General features: G+C 43.6%; 1 protein-coding gene across 1 annotated transcript; it reads right to left on the bottom strand.

The window, feature by feature from the left end:
- Nucleotides 1–827: 827 nt before the first annotated feature.
- On the bottom strand, nucleotides 828–3,162 carry S100z (S100 calcium binding protein Z). The gene is made up of 2 exons (XM_042691101.1): nucleotides 2,967–3,162; nucleotides 828–991 (listed from the first exon to the last, which is right to left on the bottom strand). Exons 1-2 carry the CDS (start codon nucleotides 3,105–3,107, stop codon nucleotides 833–835), a joined length of 300 nt encoding a protein of 99 aa, XP_042547035.1. The 5' UTR covers nucleotides 3,108–3,162; the 3' UTR covers nucleotides 828–832.
- Nucleotides 3,163–10,575: the final 7,413 nt, after the last annotated feature.

The raw sequence follows: 10,575 nt of genomic DNA, 5'->3' as shown, positions 1-10,575 counted from the left end.
GGAAGCACTAGGAAATAGTGTAACAACACTTACTTGTCTCAGGATTATCCAACCCAAGGAGCATGAAAGGGTATTCACATACCATTTCCCAGGAGTTACTGGCTTCGTCTCTCTTGGCTTTGGCACCCAGCCCTGAGCCCATCCCTTTCCTGCTGCCAAGTGCGCAACCATAGGCAGCAATTTCTATCTTTTTATGTGTATGTATGTGTGATATGATGTGTGTGTATGTGTGTATGCATCAGATAGTGGTACTGGAGCTTGAACTCAGGGCCTGGGCACTGTCTCCAAGTTCATTTGGATCAAGGCTGACACTCTACCACTTGAGCCATAGCTTCACTTCCAGCTTTTTGCAGGTTAGTTGCAGATCAGAGTTTCACAGATGTTTCTGCCCCCCAGGCTAGCTTTAAATCACAATCCTCAGATCTCAGCCATCCTGAGTAGCTAGGATTACAGGTGTGAGCCCACCAGCACTTTGTAGCTTCCATTTAAAACAGAACCATGGAAGTGTGTGGAAATCCAGTTAATCTCTTTAATAGGGAAAGCATTTCAAAATACAATCAAATAAGTTAATTTTTGTGATGTTCTTTATTGGACAAATGAGTCTGAATGACATTTTTAATAATACAAGTACATTTTAAATAAGACATAAGATTTAGAATGGTCTTGTAAAGTCAGTATTTTAAGGTACACATAATTTAATAATACTAGCAAGTAATTATACCGATATCTGTATGTGACATTACTGTGTCTATAGCTACGATGAGTATATATAGATGAAAAGTAAGGAAATAACTGGATCTGTTTCTGTTCCTGCCTTTCATTTCACTTCTCTTCATTTCCCTTTCTTCTTCAATTGCTCTACAAAGTAATCATTACAAGCGACTGTCAGAGCTGCCACCATGACCACAAATTCATTAAAATCCACTTCGTTGTCCTTATTGGCATCCAGGTCCTGCATTATCTTATCAACCAACTGGGGGTCCTTTTGGCACTAAATAAAAAAATAAAAGAAAGGAAAATTTCTAATTCTATGCCTTTGAGATTCAGGAGGAAAATAAAGATTGCATCTTCCACTGATTTACTTGAAAGTTTTCATTTCCATTTTCGGCAGCTTAAGACCCTACTTAAAGGAAGACCCTACTTAAAGGCACAAGTTCTCAGTAAGTCTGGCTCTGATCCCAGGTCCTTGTAAGGCCGACTCACACCTATACAGGCCTAGAAGAGCAAACAGCGGCTGATGCTGGAAAGGCATCTGCTGTAGCTCAGAGGTGAGGATCAGGCCACAGAGGCAGTCAGGAGACAGATAGACAAAGGTTTTGAAGCCAAAGGGAGTTCTAGCAGTCACCAGTAGTACGGTTGTAAGCAATCGCTAAATGTTTACGGTTTTCTTTCTTTTTTCTTTTTTTTTTTTTTCCTTTTGCTGATTCTGGGGCTTGAACTCAGGGCCTAGGCACTATCCCTGAGCTTTTGAGCTCAAGGCTAGCATTCTATCACTGAGCCATAGCACCACTTCCAGCTTTCCTGAGTAGTTTATGAGAGATAAGAGTCTCACAGACTTTCCTACTAGGGCTGGCTTCAAACCGCAATCCTCAGATCTCAGCCTCCTCAGTAGCTAGGATTACAGGTGTGAGCCACCAGTGAATTTCTCTTAATCATAAAATGTTGAGAACAATATCTACCCTCATGTTTTAAGGACACTTCAACATGTTTTTGAAAATGCTTAGCACCAGGGCTGCTAGACTGAGTGAATAGAAATACAGGATGCAGCTAGTTAAATTTTGAATTTCAGATAAGCAATAATAACTTTTCTTGGTGGGGGGGGTGGTCAGTCATGGGACTTGAATGTTGGGACTAGGTGCTGAAATAATTCTTATTATAAGAATGCCCCATCAATATTATATTGAAATCAGTTCCTATGGACCTTAAAATATATTATGGAGAATTAAAATCATTAAAATAATATTGTGGAGAATTGATAATACAGATGTGTATATATGTGTGTATATACATACATGTATTGTGCATATATACCTATCTATACACACACATATATACGTATATGTGTATATAACTTTAAGCTATTCCCAGAGGATGGAGAGAATAGAATGCAATTGCAATCACTGTGGTCATTGTGGTCATATTGCAGAGTTTGAACAAAACGACATCATGCAACCGTAGCACGCTGGACTAACTCAATTCAAGGCAACTCCATAAACACCAGTGTGATATCTCCCTCAGAGGAGACTCCAAGCACTCACCATAAAACTTATACATAGCTTTATTAGTCTAGCTATTTGGAAATGTGAATCTGTTTGCTAACCTACTGGCCACAAGCCATATACAAATAAAGATATGTTACTACATCATAAAGCATCCCAGGGCTTCATTTCAGACCCAATAGGTAACATTCATGGATAGACAGCTATATACAGCCCCAACATCTATAACTAGTCTTAACCCATAACTCCTAGGTTGACCAGCTGTATGGTTGCCTGGTGTGCCAGAACACTGCATAATGGATGAAGACCTGCAGATAACTGTCAGCACTTGGAAAGCCTAACCCCAGACAATAGGCAAGAATACCTGGGCTGGGAAGGTAGCTTAGTGGTAGAGTGCTTGCCTAGCATGCCTGAAGCCCTGGGTTCAATTCCTCAGTACCACATAAAGAGAAAAGGCTGGAAGTGGTGCTGTGACTCAAGTTCTAGAGTACTAGCCTTGAGCAAAAGAAGCTCAGGGACAGCACCCAGACCCTGGGTTCTAAACCCAGGACTGCCAAAGGGAAAAAAACAAAACAAGAATACCTGCCATGTGCACAGTAAACAAAGGACTCTAGAGTTTGCTTCCTCTCAACCTGAAGTGTGAATACAAATGATGCTGTGCTTGGGACAGAGTTGCAGAAAAACGTGACAATGAAGAAACCATACCACACCCAGCCTCAGCCGGATGAAGCAGAAAACTTCACTCACCGAGAGGAATTCTGTGAGCTCTCGCTGGAGGAGCAGCTTCAGCTCCCCCTTGTTGAGCTTGAACCTGTCCCCCTCCTTACAAGAGTAGCGGTGGAAGATTCGAATCATGGTGTCCATAGCCACCTCCAGCTGGGTCGGCATGTCGGCCGCAGGGAAGACCGCTTTCAGAGCAGTCCACCAAATCAGGGCGCGAGAAGTCGCTTCTTCAGAGTAAACACAGGGAGAGACATGGACACTGTCAGGAAAACAAAGCACAACCATCCCCCAGTCATCCCACCACCCAGGTGAGAGTTGCTAAGACCATCATGCTCTTCCATGGAAGACCCTGATCAGGGCTGAGCCGCAGGTGAGAACTGTGTGGGTGAGCTCCCTCCTCCCTAACTCCCACCGCCCCAAGATGCTGAGAGGCAGTGTGTTCATGAGTTACAACAGAATCAAGCACACACTCCTGTTACCGTATAGACTGAGAAATGTAGTTAAATGTCTTACCTGTTCAGCCAGTGCACGGTCCAGCCAACAGGTGTTTACAGTTAAATTAGGAGCCTTTATACCGGGGCTTCCACCCTGGCACACCTGTTCTCCACAAATGAAAATTACCAATGATGGGAGAGCCAATCGGCGGTGCTTCTGCATCTGTTTTTAATCAGCAGAATGAACAGGTGTGTATCAGTGTCCCCAGGGCCGTGGAGGAAGGCTGGAGGTGGTAGGGAGGGAAGGAGAAAACCTTCCCTTCTCGGTCATTTGGGAGTATGGATACAAATGAAGGATGTTGCTAGGAAGCTGATGGCTGGGAAGACCTCTAAAGATAGAGGCTCAAGGAGGAAATTCTGGCTCAAACCTGGAGAGTCTTTAGCAAAGCCAGAAGCAAGGTCTAGGGAATGAACCCAGAGCAGACTAGATCCATGAAGCCAATGTGTTGTCCAATATAAAAAGGGAAAACAGTGGAAGCTTTGTCGTGCTGATAGAGCAAGGTGCAAAGAGAAATAAAAATAAGACTGAGCACTACTCAGATTACAGGCTCACGCCTGTAAGCCTAGCTGCTCAAGAGGCTGATCTGAGGATCATGGTTCAAAGCCAGCCTAGGCTGGAAAGCCCATGAGTCTCATTCTAGTGCTTGGGGAAGGAAAAACAGAAGTATAGGGCAACTGGAAGAGCATACAGAATTACCCATAGCAGAAATCAATACAGAGAGAAGAATAAAATTTAAACCAAAACACTGACAAAGCTGGGTACCAGTGGCTCACACCTGAATCCTAGCAGGTCAGGAAGCTGAGATGTGAGGATTGCAGTTCGATGTCAGCTCAAGCCAGAAAGCGTAGGAGACTCTTATCTCCAATTAATCACCAAAACAAGCTGGAAGGAGAGCTGTGCTTCAAGGGGCAGAGTGCTAGCCTTCAACATAAAAACTCAACGCCTGGGCCTTGAGTTCAAGCCCCAGGATTGGGGGAAGAATTTAAAAAGTGGCAAATATTTCGAAAACAATTTGTTCAGCCCAGGGCCAGGCCCTGAAGGTTGAGTACTTGACAAGCTCTAAGCCCAGAGCTCTGCCACCGCCCTGATTTCAGGCAATGGGTGACTCCTTCCTGGCCAAGGAGCGTGGTTCTCTACCAGTTGGTGCCCAAGGCCTCCATGTCCCAGCTGCCTCCAATGGTGCCTCCACTGGACATTTCCATCCATGCCTTCTTGACTCTGCAGGCAACCCATGCAGCCTCCACACTTGAGCCTCCACTGCAAGCCTCCACAGGGGCATCCCAAGCTGCTGTCCCATGTCACTGCCAGGGCTCTCAACAGTCACCTCCGGCATCTCGGCTGATAGTGAGCTGCTGTCTGCGCCCAAACTACGCTGTCTAGATGCAGGCACGCAGGCTGTGGGGGCTCAAGCTGTCCGTGCGCATGTGCCGTGCTGCATGCAGAGAGACCTCGCTCTAGGGCCCTGTCCCCACCCCGTCTGTGATTGCCTCTCGCCTGCCCTGTATGGCAAGGTGACCCAATACGCTCTGAGCTGTAATTCATTCTTTTTTCTTCCTCAGGCCCCCAGAGTCACTTAGTCTCCAACCACAGGCGCTCTCTCAAGATGGCGTCTCAAGATCACCTTCTGAGATGAGGGAAGTGACAGAACGATCTTACCTCACCCAGGGTCTGGATCTGTCTACAAATGGACCCCAGTGTTGACCTCTCTGATTCAAATGCAGATCTGCCCACTCTGGCAGCTCAGGACCAACATGGCCTCTTCACCCAAGCTTTCCTGCGTTCTTTCCTGCCCACCCTTCCACCCCACCCCCACCCCTCATCCCATCCCCCCCCCACCTCCCCACCCCGCTACACACACACACACACACACACACACACACACACACACACACACACACACACACACACACACACACACACACACACCCCTAGTAGGTTTCCTCAGAAGCCTCCTTCCCTGCTGCATCTCTGACTGCCTAGCCTTGCCCTTGTCAGACATCCCTGTAATCACTTTTTTTGCTATCTACTGCCCACTCTCCAAACATGGATTTCCTTCATGTTAGAGTTTATGTCTGGCCCATCTTTACAGCCTTTAGCACAGGAAATACTCAGAAATCCTTGCTGAAGGTTGCATGCAGGAGCAATAGAGAAACTGGAAGGCTTCCCAGGTCACTGAGCCTTGTCCAGTGTAACTCTCCAAAATAAGTACTTGACTGCCTTAATTCCACATTTAGAAAAATCAAAGGAAGATATTTATGAAAATAAAACATTGTGCTTGGTGGCTTATGCCTGTAATCCTAGCTACTCAGGAGGCTGAGATCTGAGGACCATGGTTCAAAGCAAGTCCTGGCAGGAAAATTCCTGATATGACACTCTTATCTCCAATTAACCACCGAAAAACTGGAAGTGGAGCTGTGGCTAGAGTGGTAGAGCACTAGCTTTGAGCATAAAAGCTCAGGATCAGTACCCAAGTCCTGAGTTCAAGCCCCAAAACTGACTAAGTAAATATTTGTTTAAAAATTAAAATTGGGACTGGGAAAGAGGCTTAGTAGTAAACTGCTTGCCTAGCTTGCATGAAGCCCTGGGTACGATTCACATAAACAGAGAAAGGTAAAAGTAGCACTGTTGTTCAAGCAGTAGAGTGCTAGCCTTGAGCAAAAGAAGCTGAGGGACAGAGCCAAGGCCCTGAGTTCACCCCAGGACTGGCAATAAATGAAAGAAAAAATAAGAAAAGAAAGAAAGAGAAAGAGAGAAAGAAAGAGAGAAAGGAAAGAAAGAAAGAAAGAAAGCTGGACGCCAGTGGCTTACACCTGTAATCCTAGCTACACAGGAATCTGAGCTCTGAGACTGTTATCTCCAACAAACCACCAGAACACCTAAAGTGGTGCTGTGGATCACGTGGTAGAGCACTAGGCTTGAACTGAAAAGCTAAGGGACAGCACCCAGGCCCAGAGTTCAAGCCCCACAACCAACCAACCAACAAATAAATAAATAAAATTGAAGGGAGAGAGAGGAGTGAAATTTTTATTCTTTTAAAAAGAAGAAATGGGAGAAAAAAATCAACTGGAGTGAATCATTTCAATAAGCCTTAAAAAATCTAGAATTGGAATTGAAATGTAAAGTTTCCAGATTCATTGAAATTGATAAATCACACAAAGTATGTGGATCTCAATGTAAGATTATATCTAAATCATATGGACCCACAAAGTGACTTACTTGAAGAATTCCAGTGCCTAGTAAAACTTAATAGAAGAGATATTGAAGATTGTGGTGTTGCCATTTATATCAAGCTGCAAAAGTTTGGCACATCCGGTTGTGCTGCAAGGATTTCAGGACTGGGCAGGCTGTTTCTGTTTCTGGCCCAGTGTCAGAGCTAAAGGTTACCTTTGTGACATGCTGCCACCTTGTGTCAGGCTCCAGTACTGCACTAGAATGCACTTGCCTTTATAAAAACATGTCTCACAGGGTGCTGGGGCTCACGTTGTAATCCTAGCTACTCAGGAGGCTGAGACCCGAGGACCGTGATTCAAAGGTAGCCCAGGCAGGAAACTCCGTGATACTCTTATCTCCAATAAACCACCAGAAAACCGGAAGAGGCACTGTGGCTCAAGTGGTAGAGTGCTAACCTTGAGCTAAAGAGCTCAGGGACAGCACCTAGGCGTAGAGTTCAAGCCCCACGACCCACCAAAAAGAAGTCTCTTCTGGGGCAGCTTCTCTTTGATATAAGCCAGCCCCAGCCAGCACCATCCAGGAGGCTTAGTAAACAAGGGTAATGCCAAAAGGCTGAATAGACCCTAGATCTCTTTGGCACAGGCTGAACTTTTCTTAATAGAGACCCAGAAACACAACAAATCAAAGAAAGGTTGGACAAATGGGATTGCATGAAATTGCAGAGCTTCTGCATGGCAAAGGACATAGCTAGCAAGATCAATAGAAAGCCCACAGATTGGGAGAAGATCTTCACTAGCCATACAATAGACAAGAGTCTCATATCTAAAATATATTTGGAACTCAAAAAATTAAATCCCCCAGCAACAAATCTTCAAAGAAACAACTGCCCAATAAATAAGTGGGCTAAAGACTTAAAGAGAAACTTTTCTGAAGAGGAAAGAAGGATGGCCAATAGACACATGAAGAAATGCTCAACCTCCCTAGCCATAAAAGAAATACAAATCAAAACAACATTGAATAAGTGGATGCTAAATCCAAAAGGTTAGTGATACGACAAAACTAACAGGACTTAAGAAACAAAGAACTCCCGCTCATCTGGTTGAACCACTACTAAATATCCTCATGCTGCTGATCACAAATATGGTATATAACATGTGAACACTGTTATATATTACAGACTGTGGTAGACAATTTGCTCCAGGGAAGTTAGAATGAACTTGTGACTTTGAAATTATGTAATCATTTAATCACAATCAAAAAAAAAAAAAAAAAAAAAAGAACCTCGGGGAAGGGAGGGAGGGAGGGGATGGTAGGGGGAAAACAATGGAGGGGGTAACAATGTTCAAGAGGAAGTGTACTCATAACCTCACTCATGTAACTGTAACCCTCTGTATAGTAGCTTTACAATAAAAAAATAAAATAAAAAAAAAAAAAAAAAAAAAAAAACAACATTGAGATTTCACCTCACCCCAGTTAGAATGGCTATAATCAAGAACTCTAATAACAACAGGTGCTGGAGGGGATGTGGACAGAAGGGAACCGTACTGCATTGTTGGTGGGAGTGTAAACTTGTTCAACCACTTTGGAAAGCAGTATGGAGGTTCCTCAAAAGACTCCACATAGAACTCTCCTATGAGTCAGCAATCCCACTTTTGGGCATTTACCAAAATGATCACAAAAAAGACCACACTAAATCTACCAGCACAACTATGTTTATTGCAGCATTATTTACCATAGCTAAGATATGGAACCAAGCCAGATGCCCCTCAGTAGATGAATGGATCAAGAAAATGTGGTATATATACACAATGGAATTCTATGCCTCCATCAGAAAGAATGGCATTGCCCCATTTGTTAGGAAATGGAAAGACTTGGAAAAAATTATATTAAGTGAAGTAAGCCAGGCCCAAAGAAACATAGGCCTCATGGTTTCTCTTATTTGCAATAACTAGCATATGTCTGAGACAAGCAGAAAAGGTCAGATAAGTTGATGTTAGGGAAATGAACCCTTAGATATGTATTCAAATGTTTTTTTTTTTCTTTCATGCGATTGTTTCTAACACATTTATAAGATTATTTCTTTGTTGCTTTGTATGTCTCTCCCCACAGTATAACCCCTGCTTTCACTGTATTTGATGTTGGTATAATTTGTGGAGGGGAAGGGAAAAAACAAATTGTTTAAATAGGGATACAGGTGGACCCATTGCAACAATGAGATGTACAAGTCATTATGTTGAAAAACGAACTTTACAACTTTGTGGGGGGGAGGATTAGGTGGAGGGGAGGATGGGATGAGAAGGGGAAACAAAGGAGCAGGCTACAATGCTTGATAAGAAATGTACTCATTATCTTGCCCATGTAATTGTAGCCCCTCTGTACAGTATTTTCACAATAAAAAAGAAAGAAAGAAAGAAAGAAAGAAAGAAAGAAAGAAAGAAAGAAAGAAAGAAAGAAAGAAAGAAAGAAAGAAAGGAAGGAAGGAAGGAAGAAAGAAAGAAAGAAAACCAGATATGGAGCTGTGGCTCAAAATGGTAGAATGATAGCCTTGAACAAAAGACTCAGGGACAGCAGCCAGGCCCTGAGTTGCAGCTCCACAATGAACCAAAAATTAGAAATCAAAAGAGCAGAGGTGTTTGAAAGTAAGGCGTTGGCAGGAAGTCTGAAAGATAGGAAGCAAATAAAAAATACAGCAGTGTGTTAACTGGAGCATGGCTGCTACTTCCTCAGGCCCAAACCCCCGGCAGCTGCCTGAACCTGCTCTGATTTCCCAGAAGCTCTGCCTGCCCTTAAGAGATGCTCTGACTCAAGAGCAGAGCAGAGTCATCCAGGGGCTACTTGGTTCCTTCCAAACTTTCCAGTATTTATGTAAATGGTTCAAATGTTCTTTTCATAGCAATGAGATACATGAGCCTCAAGTGAATTTGAGAAGTGGGAGCAGGGTCCTGAAAGGGCATGAAGAAATCTGGGGGTGGGTAAGAGTGAAAGATGGATTTATTGTCTTGACTGGAGGAGTTTCATAAGAATATACTTACAAGTTGGGTGCTGGTGGCTCATGCCTGTAATCCTAGCTACTCAGGAGGCTGAGATCTGAAGATCATGGTTCAAAGCCAGCCCGGGCAGGAAAGTCTGTGAGACTCTTATCTCCAATAAACCACTAGAAAACCAGAAGTGGCGCTGTGGCTCCAGCGGTAGAGCACTTGCCTTGAGCTGAAGAGTGCAGGGACAGCGCCCAAGCCCAGAGTTCAAGCCCCATGACCGACAAAATAAAATTTTAAAAAAAGAATATACCTACATCAAAGTGCACATTTTAAATATGTGTAGTTTACTACATACCCTTCATCACTACATATTTTAAATATGTGTAGTTTACTATATGTCCTTCATCACTCAAAGCTATTTAAGAAAACTTTCCTCAAATCTCAAATATATTTAAAAACCAAACTATAGTATGTATTCTCTCTCTCTCACACACACACATACACACACACACACACATTCTCATCTATCAACATGAGAAAAAAAGTTAACAAATCAGTAACACATTGCAATCATTCCTAGAAGATCACCAAGGAAATGCTCTGAAAATAGAGCCAAACAGTTTTCATATTGATGACTTAAGAAATAGAAGCCAACTGTTTACTCATTGCTATATATATCCTTGGGCTGGAGGAAGTAAACAACTCAGGCTCTAAGCCTCAGCCAGTCACACTGGCCATGCTGGAGGTAAGTACTTAAAATAAGTACAAACAGCCGGGCGCTGGTAGCTCACACCAGTAACCCTAGCTACTCAGGTGGCTGAGATCTGAGGATCACAGTTCAAAGCCGGCACGGGCAAGAAAGTCCGTGAGACTCTTATCTCCAATAAACCACCAGAAAACTTGAAGTGGTGCTATGGCTCAAGTGGTAGAGGGCTAGCCTTGAGCTGAAGAGCGCAGGGACCAGCACCCAGGCCCAGAGTTCAAGCCCC

This window comes from Dipodomys spectabilis, unplaced genomic scaffold (genome assembly GCF_019054845.1).
Source record: "Dipodomys spectabilis isolate Male_0828 unplaced genomic scaffold, ASM1905484v1 ptg000140l, whole genome shotgun sequence".
Taxonomy (NCBI): domain Eukaryota; kingdom Metazoa; phylum Chordata; class Mammalia; order Rodentia; family Heteromyidae; genus Dipodomys; species Dipodomys spectabilis.
This window is presented reverse-complemented; position numbering and strand designations above follow the sequence as displayed.

What these genes read in the sequence shown, in the direction of transcription:
- S100z (XM_042691101.1), bottom strand. Translation starts at nt 3,107, where the DNA reads ATGCCGACCCAGCTGGAGGTGGCTATGGACACCATGATTCGAATCTTC. An exon ending in AGCTCACAGAATTCCTCTCG is followed by an intron (nt 992 to 2,966) that starts GTGAGTGAAGTT and finishes TTTTTTATTTAG; the next exon opens with TGCCAAAAGGACCCCCAGTT.